Source organism: Acanthochromis polyacanthus, chromosome 13 (assembly GCF_021347895.1).
Source record: "Acanthochromis polyacanthus isolate Apoly-LR-REF ecotype Palm Island chromosome 13, KAUST_Apoly_ChrSc, whole genome shotgun sequence".
NCBI lineage: Eukaryota > Metazoa > Chordata > Actinopteri > Pomacentridae > Acanthochromis > Acanthochromis polyacanthus.
In genome coordinates, this window is record NC_067125.1 from 35,398,975 (window position 1) to 35,416,641 (window position 17,667).

Here is a 17,667-nt window from a genome sequence, read left to right on the forward strand (position 1 = left end):
TTTTCTCACTCATAATGCTCTGAAAATGCAGCCGTGGATGGGAAGCGTCCAGCGGCTAGACAAGGTAATTTCCTGCGGAAGCGAGCGAGGAGGCGGAGGGGGTTTCTGCCCCCCCGGTCTGGCCTGCAATGGGGGGGATGTGAGGGCGGCAGAGAGAGTGGTGATTAATGGGCGAAAGGGTAAAGTTGATGTAAGCAGTGCAGAGGGGAGGGCGGGTGAAGGAAACACAAATGAGAACTGGGGGAGGCTCAGTGGATGATCTCAGTGGGGGGTTTACAGCAGGTGTTTTGGGTGGAGGTGTGGTGTCATAGCAGTTCGCTCACACTGTTGAGGGACTCAGGTGGGCGATGGGAGGATGAAGACAAGGCTTGTGATGTGGTGGTGGTGGTAAAGAGGCCTCTGTTGTCCCACAGTGTTTGAAGTAGCTGCATAGTTTAGTTTAAGCCAATTAACCCCACAGGAATGTGACTGTCTGACAGCGATGGGGCGAGGACGAGGAGAGGGACAGAAAATCATAGAAAGTTACTTAAGTACCATATTTCAAAGAGGAAACACTGTATTCAGCTACCTTTAAATGATAGCTGCAGTCACAGGTCAAGAATACACAAAGATGTGATATGTAAGCAGTCAGGTACATACATCAAGCTTTTTTTTAATCTTATGTCCATGTGGTGTTTATTTATATGCTGGGAGGTGCATCATGAGTGATCATCATCTGGAGCTTCATACCCAACAAACCTAAAGAACCAACCTGCCAGCTTGTGAGAGTAGGACTTTGTGTATCATTATTCTTCTTCTGTATCTGTTTCCAGTTCAAACATGTTTGCCATAACTATTCCAATAATACACCTTGTCTTTTAGTGTTTTAGCGGTGCGGTAGGTGAGCTGGTGTGCTCGAACTGCAACAATCAGTGGAGTGGGGGGAAGGAATTACATTCATAAATTGAACTTCTAAATATCGAAGCCAAAAAATTGTAAAAGGACCTAAAAAAAGGGGGAAAAAAACAAAAACAGGTGAGACAGACAAAATTAAAACACACAAAAAACTTTTACTTCTCTTTTCAGGTGTCAGTTTAAGCTGTATTTAGACAGTTAGGAATGGCTGTTTGAAATGTTTTTAAAGGCAAACCAAGATGATAAATGATATGTTAGCTTAATTTTTTTCTAAGACAGTGGCTGTTAATCTACCCCCATTACTGAAGCATAAAGGACGATGCAGATGATCAGACTATCATACATTTAGTATCAATACACATGGTAATGCAACTAACTGATAAAGAGACTTTGGTTCTGAACCTTTTTGACTTTTGTGTTTAGATGAGGCTCCTTTTTACATACATTTGCCAAAGACTGATTTCCTCTCTAAACTCTTTAGATAAATCTCACAAATAAAAATACCAGGGAGTCAAATGAATACATTGTTAGACTTTGGACATTTCGAGGTCTTTTCTTGACACTCACATGTCAATTCCAAACTCAGATTACAGTAAGTGCTTTGTTAAGGTCAAATGATCTATGTCACCTCGCTATAGTTAAAGGTTGACTAAGTAATTCTTTGAGAACATTTGTTAAACAGACTCGGTTCTCCCCTTCTTGAGAAGCCTTAACTCCCTGAAATGAACACTCACCGATTGCAGTGGCAGCAACAATGGCAACTGGGTAAGGGAAACAAAGACAAAGCATTTTTTCAGTTGTGGAAGTGGATTTCTCCTCTTCAGAGCTGAAACAAAACAAATGTTATAAAATCAAATACCATCAAATGAATAACAAATAATTGCACAATGACAGCAACGAAAACACAGCAGAGTAAAAACAGGCCCGAGTAAGCAGTTTAGATTCTTTTTTTCTGGCCTGAACAGCCACAGATCCGGCTGCAGACTCCATCCTCTCCCCGGTGGAGCTGGAATCAGCCTCCGGCATCCTGCTGCCGCTGCTGTTGCTGTGCCGAGAAACCCCGAGGCACAATCCACTTGTCACATTGTTAGAGGATGGAAGTCTCAGTCTGTGTCCGTGAGTGAAGAAGCAGAACCCCGTGGTGCTGAGACCGGCTCCTCGCTTGACACTTCCCCTTTGAAACGTTGGAGGAGACGAGCGTTTGACAGCTGCAACTGACAAGCTCGACTCTCTGCTGCGGCACAAAAACCTTCCTGTGCAAAAAAATAAGGGGGAGCAGTGTTTAAAAAATCCTGTGAATTCACCCAGAAAATGTGCAGAGATTCGTAGGGCAGTCTTGTGCACATAGTCCATACCTGTGAACGAGCATGAATGACCACTGATGTTAGTGGACTGGACAGGTGTAGTGTGGATCAGTGCATTGACTTTTCTTACATTTACAGAGCTGGCCTGTTCACAAACACTGGATTTTTTGTGGAAAGCTTGTGGACCATGAGGAGATATTTACTGAATTTGGCAAAAAGGGTAAAAATGACTTACTCCACCTTTAAGGTCAGGGAATCATTTTCACTTCAGGAAGTGCTGAAGGTCCAAAATTCCAAAATTATCCCGTATTTCACACAAAAACACGAAAATCAGAGAGACGTCTAAAATACTTTTCACTGTCATTTCTTTTTCCTTGCATATTCATCGTATGATAACTCACGTAGTTAAAACTAGCTGCATCACGACAAGCTGCAACGGCACCAACGCATCAGACTCTATTATTGTCATATATCTTATTTTATTTGCAGATATCATACAGAAATGGAACAAAACACAAATGACAGGCACCATATACTTACCATGGATGTTCCTTTTAATTTAGGAAAAGGGAAAAAACGCACTTTATATGGATAACTGTAATGAAACCAACTAGAAAGGAGTAAAATCCAAAGAGAGGAGAAAAAAAATGATGCTGTTTTACCTGATTTTTAATTTTTAAAACGGTGTATCTTGACAGTTGGATATATTTCTCCTTCATAAAGGTGTGATTTAAACCAGATTTTATTGTACCAGAGGTGATTAATTGTAGACTCTTTTTTTAATGGCTTCTGCAATTTTGGATTTACAAGTGGGATGTTCGCCTTCTTACGTTACACTTTGGTGACAATATCTGGTTAAAAAAACGGGAAGATAACATATCTGTTCTTGCATTGTGAAAATAAACTTTAAAATTAAAAAACAAAACTATTTATACCACTACTTTCACTTGTACTTGACATGCATTCAGCCTATTTAGCTCTTTTCAGTGCAGGACTTTTGCTTGTAATCTAGAATTTGGGCATTCTTGTGCTGCTGTTCAGTAGAGCTTCCTCTCCCCACTCTGACGAAAGAGAGTCTGAATGGAGGCAGAGAAGGTGTCGAGGTGGAGATGATGGTGGTGTTGGTGGACGGATGGAAAGTGAGTGAGGGCGAAGATAAAGTCTGAGGCTAATTATATCCACAATGGAAGAAAAACAGAAGAGACGTCGAGAATGTGAGAGCAGAGGCATGTAATTATAGAGATGGGGTCATGAGAGCAGGGTGGGGTGGACGGCTGCACACTGGGGGGCTAGTGTGTGTGTGTGTGTGTGTGTGTGTGTGTGTGTGTGTGTGTGTGTGTGTGTGTGTGTGTGTGTGTGTGTGTGTGTGTGTGTGTGTGTGTGTGTGTGTGTGTGTGTGTGTGTGTGTGTGTGTGTGTGTGTGTGCGTTTTCCACCTGAGGGTAGGGAGATGGTCGGCGGTGGATAATATCCGCAGAGACTTTTGAAATTCACAAATGAGCCCCTGTGTCTCCTGTGTTCTCGCCGCTCCTTGATCCAAACAGATTGATGTCTTTTCTTTGTTACTGAATCGATCAATAACACAATAATCATGTTTGACACAAAGATGTGACTCTTCAGGGAGCTTGAGTGGGCACATGACATTTTATTTTACTCCTCAGTTGAGCAGAAACCGATCCAAAGTGCCAGATCTTTACTCTTTACCATAAATCCACAGATTGTCGCATCTACTGTACTGTATGCACTCGTCTTTACATCTACACAAACCTGGAGCCCTGCTGCTGGAATAGTAATGACATTGTTACTGTGGTTACCTCCACTACTAATTTATAGTGCAGGTGAGGTGTCGGCCATCCAATCAAAGCCCGGGCACCGCTGCTGTCATGACAACCGTTTGCATGTTTGTGTGTCAGTCTGTAATTACTTTCTGATGCAGCACAACGCCAAACGTTCAAATGCAGATTATGAATTTTGAAAGTTGTGTTAAACGTTTGCGGCTAATTTAATTTTCACAGCAAACAAACGCTTAATTGAAAGTTAGTCTCCTGCTCGCATGTGTGTGTGTGTGTGTGTTTTATATGTGCATAAAGGCTGAAGTGCATTTGTTTAATTGCTTTTTGCAGGCAAAAACTTATGAAGCTGGACATGAGCATGAATGTCTGATACTTCATTACATGCTAGGATTTCTACTGTTTGGCAAACTTTGAAGCTCAAAGACCAGAGAAGTGCAATGAAAGATGATTAAATAACTTACCTTTTAAGTCCAGAAACAAGAGAAAAGCTGTCTATCTTTTGCCTTTATTAGCTGACAGAATAAATTACTATGAAACAGCATCTCTATCCCTGAACTAATCACTGCCGTGGACATACACAGACTCTCACATCTCATTATCATGCATATATTAGGAGAACGAGAAATGTTGTACAGATGTGGAAATGTTGCATGATGAAAATGGGAATAAATGAATCACTAAGCATGTGTTATATGGCTAAAAAAAGATCAAAAAGTAGAGCTAAAAAGCACAAATAAACCCAGCCGATAAATGATGGCCGGCTAAAGCAACAGTATAAATCTTTATGTTTCAATCTAGTTTGATTTCAGTGACAACATTTAACATTAAGGAGTTGTATTATTTCCAAATAGTCTTCAGTGATGTTTCTTGGAGACAGCTATGTGATTTGGTGCTAATTGTAGTGAAAATAGAGACTGTTTTTAATTAGGTACACTTCTGCTTAATTTATTCCAGTTAATTACAAGCACGGCAGGTCGTGCTGCACGTGCAGAAATGTGAAATTTGTCTGCAGGCATACATTCAATTCAACAATAAACCAGCTTCCATCCAAATTATGCACAAATTTTCAAACAAACTGCCAAATAATACATCCACTGATGTTATGTTAGCAGCTGGTTTGTCGAGATAAATGGTTGGCAGCTAAAATTATGCAGATGAGGCATGGTGAAAGTAAAGGAGCACCACTCAAACAAAAATAAATAATGTGGAAAACAAGATAGAAATATGACCTGTTTCAGTGATCCGCTCAGGCTTGATTTTTTTCACTGGACACAATTTTCCTTCCGTGCTGTGAAAATATGAGTGGACGTTAAGAGTTTTTTTTTTCATTCAGTCTGTTTCCATCACACTTTGTTGCATTTTATTTTTACCAGTAAACCAATTTTTCCACCTCCCAAACCATTTAGAGTTTGATTTTTAGGACTTCCACTCTTTTATGTGCAATTTGAAAAGTGCATAAAAATATGGATGGAAAACATTTCAAGTCTACATCATATTTCTATTTCCTGTTGATTCATTTTTATTTATTTTCATACTTAGATATTTTTCTGTTGTATGCTCTGTTGGGGGCTGCACAGTGACGTAGTGGTTAGCACTTTCGCCTCGCAGCAAGAAGATCCCCGGTTCAAATCCTGGAGTGGGCCTGGGATCTTTCTGCATGGAGTTTGCATGTTCTCCCTGTTCATGCGTGGGTTTTCTCCGGGCACTCCGGCTTCCTCCCACAGTCCAAAAATATACTGAGGTTAATTGGTTACTCTAAATTGTTCATAGGTGTGAATGTGAGTGTGTGTCTGTATATGTAGCCCTGTGACAGACTGGTGACCTGTCCAGGGTGTCCCCTGCCTTCCAGCCCGATCTCACGAGGATTCGTGAAACTGTCACGTAAGTTTTAGTTTCGGTTTCGTGCGCACCAACACGATTTCGTCATGTTTTTCGTGCCGCTCACCACGAAATGCGCACCAATGTATTTTAAACGGCGGACTTTTCGTGCCACTCAGAACGTATTTCAAAAGAATGTGTATATTATATTTTTAATGTAAAACCGTGGCGAATCCAACGCTATATTTTGCATGACATCGTCCCTAAACATAACCCTAACCATAACCTAACCATAACCTAACCATAAGCCAGTGGTACACTTACCAATTTGCATAGGAATTTCAAGAATGTCCGGCGGCCGGCGGCCGCAAACGCGATCACACAAGCAGTATACGCCGATGGACAGCTTAGATCGTCATGAATCCGCCGGTATAAACCACTTTCAGATGTGATTACCACAGCGAAAAACATTTCGTGGTGAGCGGCACGAAAAACATGACGAAATCGTGTTGGTGCGCACGAAACCGAAACTAAAACTTACGTGACAGTTTCACGAATCCCCGTGAGACCGGGTTGTGCCTTCGCCTGAGTCAGCTGGGATAGGCTCCAGCACCCCCCCGCGACCCTAGTGAGGATAAAGCGGTGTATAGAGAATGGATGGATGGATGCTCTGTTGGGATTATAGGTATGCTGTCTGTCTCTGTAATGAGGATTTGCTTTGATAAAAAAAATGCCTTATTTTAAAATCTGATTCATCTGCTAAACCAGCTCCTCATTAGAAATTCAACACAACCAGTTAAAGTTTCTCTGTGTATCTATCATGCAGTCACTATCGAGCTCTCTCCAAACTACAGCCCCGTAAAATAAAGTGTTTCAGCCTCCACAGATGGCAGCTGTGGTTGAGCGATTACCCCAAAAAGGTGCAAAAACCGATAAGTGACACGCATTGTCTGCTACAATCTCAATTTAGTTCATGCTGCAGCTGAAAGCAGAGTATGTGAAGATTGTTAGGAGGACAATATTGGACGCTTCTGTGTGAACTGTGTGTTGGCTGACATGTCTGCATGTGTGTGTGTGTGTGTGTGTGTGTGTGTGTGTGTGAGAGAGAGAGAGAGAGTGAGCATGTATGCATTACTGTGTGAGCTCTGAGGGGAAATTCCTCTCTCAGGGCTGTGAGTTCTTCCTGTCGTAGAGCTGTGTTTGTACAGCCTGGCTTTGTCGGGATATCCTACCCTGCCCATGTCTGAGAGAGATGGAGGGAGAGATGGAGGGAGGAGGGGAGGGAGGGATGAAGGGGGCATCGATGAGGGGGGAGGGAGGAATGAGAAGTGGAGCAGTGAAAAGCGGCCGTGCCGGGAGTTTGAAGGATGGAAAACAAGCTTGACTTATTTAAACCTTCATTTAATAGAGTTTGGCATGGAATGACAAATGTCTGCCCAGCGGTTTGAGCTCGCTGTGATCTCCGGCTCTGGTGTGAGGGGACGAGCAGACAGCCTGCAGCCTGAGGGAAGGGACGGTTTATCATCCAGACTAATTCTCTTGTTATGATGTTGTCTTGTTTTTTGGGAAACCCCTGCTCTCTCCAGACACGCCACAGTCAGGCAACCTGCACACGATGACTGGCAACACTCACTGAGAATGAGACGTCCAGTCAGTCACCCAAACTCACAGCAGATTAATGCACAGATGTTGCAGAAAACAAACAGTGTATCAGGCTGCTGAGTGGAGGAGATGTAGATGGAGAAGTTGGACTCTCTCCGGATGTTGGATGCGAGCATAAATTGCCACTGATTTTGGTCGGCTTCGTCCTTCCTTCTGCTATCTGTGTGTTTCAATTTTTGTGTTTAACTATGAGAAACAACAATCACCGAGCAGCAAACTATCCCACTAAAAGTGTCAAGTTTTGCAGAGCGTTGGTTTTTTTTTGTTAAATTATCCACTTTAAAGACGTCTCCCTGCTTGCTCCCGTCACTATTTTGAGGGAACACCAAAGCTTTACCCTTCATTTTCCCCCAGCTACAACAACTATTGTTGGTTTAAAGAAATAAAAACAAGCCAGAGTGTTTTTCCTCCTGTAGCAGAATGATAGTGAGGTGCAACCAGACCACTATGCGCTATGGGAGACACCAAACAAATAAGAAGTGATTCTGGGCGTTCTTTAGATGCACTGATTGCACCCAAAGAGGACCAGCTGAGATTTAAATGTAGATTTCTAGCTGGAAGTTGGGTGATATTCACTCTAAACATCTAGGATCATTCTTCACCCAGCTAAAATGAGGTCACAGGATCAACTAGTTGCGTTCTGTGCTGCTTTCTTCAGTTGTGGCTTGCAAGAGACGATTCGTGTGAAGACTTTTCACTAAAGTCATGTGACACTGGTAGCAGAAATGTGAAAAACACAACTTCAACGCATTTAACATTTCATATAAAATATCACAAATATGGAACTATTAAAGCTGTGAGCAACAACTTAGGGGTGGTATGTTTTAATAAAATGAAATGTTCCAGATGTATGAATACTGCATGCAACAGTACACACTTATTAAGGGCAGCTTTGATTAATTTTAATGAATGGAGGAACTATTAGATCTGGAATACAGGGGAGACTATAATTCTCATTCATTTGCAATTGGCAAGTGAATACTGTCAGCCAGGAAATAATTATGTAAATCAGCATATACTGTGAGAGAAAGGAAAGACTAGTGATGCGTTTTTTTTTCTTAATGTGTTTTTTGTCTTGAGCATTTTCATTTGGACATAATCTGGTCCAGACTGTAATATTTCATGACTGGATGGAGTGCCATTAAATTACAAACATTTCTTGTTTAAAACTTGCCAAACCACTGACATTTCCATCAGCCTCAGCTCTACTTTTATTTAGCACTGTTTAGCAAATATTAATCTGTGAGAACAGTAAATCTTCTAACCGACAAACACCAGAACGCTATCATGATGACATTAGAGCTTAATTTGACTTAATGGCTTAATTTCCTTTGTGATCTGTTAAGTCTGTAAGAGAAAACATGTACTTGTTGTTTTTGATGAACTTCTTATCCTTGTTTTGAGAGGAGCTATTTTAGTCAGCACACACACACACACACACACTACAGGCACGTACACACACCTTTCCCATTATGTCATTTCCCACGGTTTTCACTCATTATCGCCACAAACGAAACAAACAGCACTATAATGTTGTTTGTCTCAGAACAGGGTTAAAATATCCCTCCAGCTTTGATTGTGATCTTATCAGCTTCTTGTTTATGTTGTTGACCTTTTAATTTCCTTCTCTGTGCCAGTTGTTTTTTTTCTTAAATAAACTGTGATGTCACATAAAGCGAGTCGACCTCTTCGCCTGACATCATAAACTTTGTGATTGCAAAATAATTATTTTACAGTGTCCATGTGAGTGTTTTGGAAGGGTTGTCAGGAAGAGCTTATTGTAGGGGAGTTGTTTTAGGCACAGTTGTTTTTGTGATTTTAGCTCGGTAACCTGGGTTAGTTTGACCCCTCAGGGCTGCCGTACATCACGTCCTCAACAACAGGGCTGACTCCCTTCCTGTATCGGTGGTGAGTCATGACTTACCTGGTTGTGCATCACAGGGAGGACGTTATTAACAGACAAAGATAAAACAAAAGGCTCTGGACTTCCATCATATCGTAGCTGGCCATGACAGCTGGCAGAGGGTGTGGACAGCGAGAGGCAGAGGAGGACAGGGTGGATGGAAGGGAGGGTGAGGGACGAGGGAGGACGATTGGAAAGACGATAAGGCTAAGAGGTCTGCATGCAGGCCAGCAGTGAGGTAATGCTGCGTGTGCATTTTGCAGTAGTGGACAGTTCATCATAACCGGCGCGATCGTCAAAACCCTCCAGCAGCCTTTTTATCCACTGAACGTTCACCGACCAGCTGCAGCAGAGAGGAGCTCATATTATGCTGCAGTAACGTCAATTCTGTCCAGTGGTGGAAGTGCATTTGCTTAAATATAGCAGAAAACAGTGTGAACGTGTTTAATTTACCAGTTTTATGCAATTTTATATGTCAGTGTCAACGCAAAAACACTACAAATAATCACATTATGTTTTTATGTTATGTTTAAAAACACACAGAAAGTGCAACATAAAAAGAACACGTATTAATCTGGAAACGACAAACCAAGAAGGTTGTATGAAAGTTTCTGGAAGGCACACAACAAGACCTTGAGCAACATCTAAATGCCAGTTATAGCTCAGATTAAGGTGGTCTACCATAATTTATTAAACAGTTTATTTTGTTATAATTTCTAAACAATGCAACCAATCAACACAACTTGGCACAAAGAAAGATAGATTTAGTAGAAGCATTTTATATTTAGCTAAAGTCTGCCATATTTTATAGTTTCCATGGTAGCAACAGATTTGGTGAGATACAAAAAATCTTGTGGAACAAATATGTTCAGAAGGAAAATAGCTATCAGCACCAAATTTGGTGTGCTGACTCCTTATGTTATTATGTATGTTTTAAGTAGACAGATTTTTACTTCATCTGATATTTCTGCTCAAATAGAAAAAAAGGACTCTTTTCATGGTTATCATTCAAGTATACAAAAATAGGAAAAATTGTCTACTTAAAACATACATAATAACATAAGGAGTCAGCACACCAAATTTGGTGCTGATAGCTATTTTCCTTCTGAAGATATTTGTTCCACAAGATTTTTTGTATCTCGCCAAATCTGTTGCTACCATGGAAACTATAAAATGTGGCAGACTTTAGCTAAATGTAAAATGCTTCTACTAAATCTATCTTTCTTTGTGCCAAGTTTTGTGTTGATTGGTTGCATTGTTTAGAAATTATAACAAAATAAATTGTTTAATAAATTAGGGTCGACTACCACCTTAAATGATTTAAATAGCCCAATTATAATTAAACTGAAACATTTTGAGTGGATTATGACTGTGAAATATATGATGTGAAATTCAGTATATTTTAAAAGTTTTAAATCATTGATTCTCATCATTTTTGGCTCATCAGTTCATCCAAATAAAGCTGTGTTGTCATGCTTAAGTCTTGTTAACAGTTTCAAGATAATTTTTCCTGTAAATTTCACAGGGGGTTTCATTATTTAACAAATCAAGGCAAAGAAGAGGTGAAATTGTCCAATATTTCACACAAAAATAAATAAAATGAGTACAAATCAGAGTACCAGGTACCTTTGTCCTCCTTTTCGGCTTCCATTAATCATCTCAAATTTAGCTTTTGACCCACTGAGGGAGGACTGACCTGCAGGTTGTGACACACTGGACTAAACTATATGACAAACTGGACATAAAGTAATTAAACTAACTCCATCTGGAGCAGCTACAGCAGTGATATGCTGCTTACACACTGCTGCCTCTAAAAATGACTTTCCTGTACAACTAAACTGCAGCTAGTGGCATGAGTCCAGTTAAATTGATCATTTTACTGCATGTTAGAAGTTCAGTTATGTTTAGGAAAATTGGACAATTTGATTTACAATACTACTTTTTCAAAACATGTTTGATGTTGCGCTTCCATTTTCTCGGTTACCTGGGTGACGAGTCGCGCCCATTTAACATAGGATTAGCTGATTGAAGAGATGTGGCAGTAAAACAATAAAATAAAAACCAAAAAATGAAAAGTTGATTTTAAACTTAATTTTTGGTATTAGAGAGTTTTAACACTCCAATAAAGCCTTGTGGAATTAAATCAGAGAAAGCCTTTTTTTTTTCTGCAGAACAACTACTTTTAATACTTTAAGTCAATTTTACTGATCAAACCTCTGCTTTGAATGCAGGTTCTCAGAGTGCAGTGTTTATCTGCTGCTTTACTGATCAGTAATAGTGGAAAAAATGTTTGAGCTTCTCCCACCGCTGATGCTGGAACGGATGTTTTTACAATAGACAGCAGAGTCCCACAGTGCAGATGTAAATCATTGCTTCAGGTGAGAGATTTAAGTCGAAGCTTAATGACTCCAGCTGGTCCATCTGTGGGTTACCTGCTCTCTGCCAGCCTTAATGAACTGGCAGCAAGCCCTCTGCAGCCCAACACATCTCATTAGCACCGTGACTTCTTCGACAGCGTGTGGGCGTTCTTCCACTTCCCCCTGCTACCTTTTATCTTCTCATCTCTCCATTTTTCTGTCTTGTCCTTTAATCTCCCCTGTTGTATCTCACCATCCTTTCGCTTCTCTCTGACCTCTTTGTTGTCTGTCTCTGAAAATCTGACAAACTCCAGGAGTCCTACAAATTATTCCACCACAGCTACAGTTTTCCTCCACCTTTCTGCGCCCTTTTCTCTCCAACCTCCCTCAGTAATTATGCTTTCTCGCCCGCTTCTCAGCACAATCACTCGGCTTTTCCTCCCATCTCATCATCAGTTGCAGTGTGGACACACTGGATGGAGCTCCATTTGAAGCAAATCCCTGACTCAGTGCTTTCTGCCACACAATTTTCGCTCCCCTAACAGTTTGCACCTTTACTGCAACCCCTCATCTTCCCCTGTGCTCTTCGCGTGTCGCCTCCAGCTGACATTAATGTTGCTGCGGACCTCCTGCCCCTAACCTCCCTCCAAATCCATCTCTCTCTTTCTTCACGCTTCTTCTTCACCTGCTTTCTATCCTTTTTCTCCTCCCTCGGCACCTTGTTTCCTCTCCTCCCATTCGTCTCTTCCCTCTGGCTGTACGCTACCCGAGCAAAGACGTGACCGCACATCCGCGTAGCCCTTCAGGAGAACCTTCCCCATAATGCACAAGGTGGAGCGATTTGCATGGCAGCCGCTAGAGCGTTTCACCGAGGGAGGGATGGGTGGGTGGATGTGAGACAGAGAGAACTAGGAAATGTAGAGAGACTGAGAGTTGTAGAGGGAAAGTGTTGGTCTGAATTATTCATTGCTGGTCCATAGGTTGAATGAATGCATCAGAAAGGAGGAAGACAAGAAAAAACACCTGTCCTCTGTTATCTCCCCAGAGTGTGATATCGCTGTAAGCTCAAAGTCATCATGAGAAGACGTCCGGCAAGTACTGCAGGATAGCTTTATGTTTACTGACTTTATCTACGCTTAAGGCTCTGAATTATAATGAAAACATCTAGATTTAGTCCAGTGGAGTGCTACATTGACCTGCATGCTGCAGTACAGGCTGCAAAAGAAGGCAAAATAAGAAGGGCTGGATTGAATTCATTAAACTGAACAAGGATTTTTACATGTAACTTCCTCTTCTCTCTCCTTTTTATTTCCGTGCATGCAGCAGGTTGTGGTTTTCTTGAATCAGCACCCAGCTGCAGCCTTGGTTTGCCAGGACAGTGAATCACTTCTGATGCATGTCCTTGTTCTAAAGGCCGAGGCCAAGAATAGGTCATATTCATTCTGTGACACTTTCAGGTTGAGAAAACGAGGTCTGTGTTGGCTCATAAAGGGTCAATAACCCTTTAAAACTGTGAAATGTTAAGAAATACTTTGAAAGCCTGCGGTTGAACATCACCATTTGCGAACCTGAAGTGGAAAAACTAGAGGAATTCCTTTTTGTGAATGGTTAGAAACGATTTCTGCTGCAGAAAAATGCGAGAATCCCTTCGTTTGACGATTTCAGAACACTGGAAAACAACATAAAATTAAACCTGTGCTTGTTACTTGTGCATGTGTGATGTTGAACTTTGAATCTATAATCAGATGTTAATAAAAGCATTCACTTTTCCTCAGAGCTAAAATCATTTCATTTGCAAATCTTCTCCACACATTTGCAAACATGAATTCCTGCTTTTTTCCACAGTTTTACTAATGCCAATTAAACACAGGGATTTTATAAGCTTAAGAATATCCAAAACACAGCAAGGCTATACCTGTTATAGCTGAGAGGGAAAGCATTTAAAATGTTTTTAAAATTCCATTTTGAAACTGACATTCACAAAAGTGAGTTTGTGCACATCATGCCCCATAGGCTGCCAGATACCATTACTACTGATCAACATTCATGTCCAGCACACTGATATTTACAGCCAGGGACTAGTGTTTAATCAAAAAAGTAAAGGTCAAAACACAGCCTATCCCCGGGATTAAAACCTAATTTGAACCTCCATCTACAAAACCAGCGTCTTTAATTCCAAATGATCATGATCCTGATTTTTTTTTCCCATTTGTGGTCTGAATGTGGAAAATATAAAACAGGCCTAAATACTCAATGTGCTGGACAGAATTGTATCATGTGGTTGTTATTTGTGACTTGGACTCTGCCCAGGGCTGGTTTAAAGGCTGATTGTCATGTGTTCACAAGTCCAATACATATTCAGCCTGGACTATGCTTTCAAACACAGTGGGATGGACAATATGAGAAAGGAAAAGACTGGCAGAATAGGCAGAGAAAACACATTTTTCTTGTTAAACGTGATATTTAACTCTAAACTGTATGTTACAGCACATGCTTGAGACATTTTTTTTGTGTTTTCTTGGCAGAAGTCCTTTTCTCTGGTGTTGGAGGCTCTGGACTATGATAATGACACATCTGATTCAGGTAAAGCTGCAATTTTTGTCTGTGTTTCTTGACAGTAATATCAATAGTTGGGATAAATAAAATAACACAAAGCATGGAGTTTTCCTGCAGAAAGAAAGTAACAAAAATGTGTGTGCTCCTTATTCTCTTCTCCTTTTTTTCGCCTTTAATTACTTAGTAATTGGTGTATTTTTAAAGAGACATTTCAGTCGCATTATATTTTTAAATGATGAGATAGAAGTCATAAAGTAAGATTCTGGACAGGACATCATTTTAACCTGTATCTCAAATGCATCAAAGCTAGCATTTAGCGTGACTAGTTGATGTTATTTTTCTTCTCCATTATGTTTGTATTTCACTATTGCTTGATGAATTTTCGAAGCATGAAAATTAGTTCTTAAATGAAGTCGCAATAGCTTTAGCTAACGCTACATCCAGCTAGCTCGAACTAGCCAGAGTGCAGCTGCTGCTGTTTAGGGTTTTTGTTTTTGTTCTACCTGTGTTTCATCCTAAATAATGAGTCTTAATAATGAGATGCATGTAATTAATAGGTAATTAATAAGATGTTGGCGCGCAGTTTAAAGCAGGTATATTAGTTTGAGCTAAGGCTAGTTCCTGCTAACTTTAAGTAGCCAGAATGCATGAACTGCTGTTTTTTGTTTTTGTTGTTGTTTTACCTCTGCTTTGTAAGTTTGGAATATTTTATATGTAGATGTTTAAAAAAAATTCAATGGCATTATATTTGTTTTGTGGTAAAATAAAAGTGAAAGAGGAACATTCTGGTCACGACATAAAACAGTCTAAGCTAAGTTAGCTTTAAGCATGACTAGTTTGTGTTATTTTAATTCTTTGTTGCCATATTAACTCAGAGATAGAAGAAATAAATAAAAAAACACAACTGCTTAAATGTTTGTTCAGTGTATTTACTGCTGATTTGTTTCTTAGTTTTACTTTTGTTTTTTAGCTACCTATATTGTGCAGCTACTTTAAATTTTATGCTAATGTTTTAGAAATTGCACATTCCACTTGCTTGATAATTTTATATAGTCAATCCAAATTTGTCAAGAATGTTTCAAATGCATCAAAGGCCGGTTAACTTTTAGTATATTCCATTGCTGTTATTGCTATTTTTAACGATATCTTTATTAAATCAAATGGCATTGCAAAGTTCCTGGAAATTTCAGGCACAGCTTTTTTTAATTACATGTTTGTTTGTTTTTTATATTTAGTAAACAACTTTCAAAACGCCAGCTTCTGGTCATAAATGTGGTTACTGCAGTTTCTCCTCCGTCTGGCCAAGAAAACAGTTATTTATAAGTTTAGTTTTCAACAAGCGACGTTTACATAGAGGCAAACAACACGAACACTTGTTTACTAGTATGTGTGGTCGAACATGATGAAACAATGTGAAAATATCCTTTGTGTCTTAACGTCTGTGATCTCACGAGTTTAGAGGGCCTTTTATCCAGACCCTTTAATTTCCTGCTCGTCATCTTGTTGTTTCTCCTCATAATCAGGAAAAGCTTCCATGACAGGGAATGTGAGCTGCATGCTATAAAAAGCACAACACACATACAGACGCACACAGACAGATGTTCCTGTGCCTTCCTCATTCCTGTCATGCCACAGTCCTGCCTTTCATCCCTCATCCTCTACCTCCCTCCCAGCCAGTGGAATCCCATCCGAAAGATGGCTGATATAATGAGAAACCACACCAGAGATCTTCCTACTTCTCTGTGTTCGTCTTTCCTGTCCTCCTTCCCTTTGCCCTCCAGCGCCGCTCTTACATCTTGTTTGCATTATCTTCCGTTTCCACCTGAGCTCCTGACAGCCTTTACATTGTGTCTAAAGCCATTCAGTAGGCCGACAGCTTAGCTCAGCCCAAACACGGGCGTTCTGCAGCCGTCTCAATAGACTTATCAGCCCCTGCTGCTAATCAGAAAGGATTACCGAGCACGACTGTACCCTCTGAAACAGTCCTTGGAAATAGCAAGAAAATATCATGTTCTTTGAGCATTGACAGAATGACCTTCACTGAGTTTTGTTTAAGTAACATGCAGGTTTAGCGTTAATGTGCAGGCCCGTACCTTTGTCTGTTAAAGGGTAATTCCAGTTTATTACAACTTTGGAAGTCATTTCCGCTGTTTTGACCTCCGTTTTTATGAGTTATGATGGCATTTTACTCACCAAAGTAAGTGTTTAGATCCGGGAACATGATGGCATTTCCGCAACAGAATGAATCAAGACACACAAGTGGTCAGACAGATAGTAAAACTTCAAGGGAGGTTTTCTTTTTCTGTATAGGAAAAGTGTGTAAACACAGCTATAGTGGGCCACAGTAAGTAGATCACTTCAGCAAGGATGTGGCTAACCTGTCACATTTTCTCAAAACTGTTTAGTCAGCATAGCTTTGGTTAGTTTACTTTTTTTTTTTAAATGTTCGCATAGTTTAATTTTATCATCATTTGATGGATGTAGTCTGTGCTGCTGCTTAGCCATATTGCTTCATACACTGAGGTTGTTCTGTTACTTAGCTTGATCTCTAATCTCCAGATTGAACATCACCTCTATAAAAAACAAGAGACTGAACATTACAACTTCATAAATGCTCGATTTATTGTAGGACTGGACACAAAATGAAAAGTGGAGTTCACCAAATCAGCCGATAATAATCATGCCATACACATGCAAAAAGAAAAGAGCACACATTTAGATATGAAAAGAAAAGCCAGCAGTAGGCATCATCTAGGTTTAATTAACTGCATGTGATGGCAGTTTTGCTTTCACATTTCCAAAAGATAATGAGCTCTGACCACCCGCTACTTACACCTCCGGATCTGAGGGAATATTGACTGAGTCTCGTTAAATAAAAGGGAGGTGAAGATTGTCAGCCTGTCCAGTGCTGTGAAGATGAATTTCAGAATTAAATTGCAAATTGCAGCAGGCACATGGCAAATGTCAAGGTTTGTTTAAAAATCTTGTTTGATCATTTAACCGCTCATGTTTTCGCACAATTCATTTCACCAGTGTCGCCATGTTTCCAGATTTGAAGATTTTAAAAGCATTGAAGGTTATTTTAATGTATATGTTACAGACCGTCACAGTGAAAGTGTAGCTTTTGGCCTCGTTAGCTTGTCCTTATTTCCACCTTAAAACTGCAGTGTACTGATGACAGAGTCGAAAACACGGATTTGGACTTCCAGGGTTTCATGCGTAACAAACCAAAGGAACCAATCCTGTCAACTTGCAGAATCTGTTTCCACTTTAAACATATATGACTAAATCACTCCAATATTACAGCCTGTTATTATGTTGTGCTCAGTCATGAATTATACATGGCTGATGCAAACTGTGCAACAGATACACCTCAGTCTC

At 40.2% G+C, this 17,667-nt stretch overlaps 1 protein-coding gene across 1 annotated transcript in view; it reads left to right on the forward strand.

The window, feature by feature from the left end:
* The window catches only part of LOC110970461 (protein jagged-1b), a 59,638-nt gene that overhangs the window by 19,302 nt on the left and 22,669 nt on the right, over window positions 1-17,667 (forward strand). Inside the window, exon 3 of the mRNA XM_051958066.1 lies at window positions 14,256-14,313. Within this exon, the coding sequence (XP_051814026.1) occupies window positions 14,256-14,313 (58 nt within the window). The remainder of the gene's footprint in view (window positions 1-14,255; window positions 14,314-17,667) is intronic.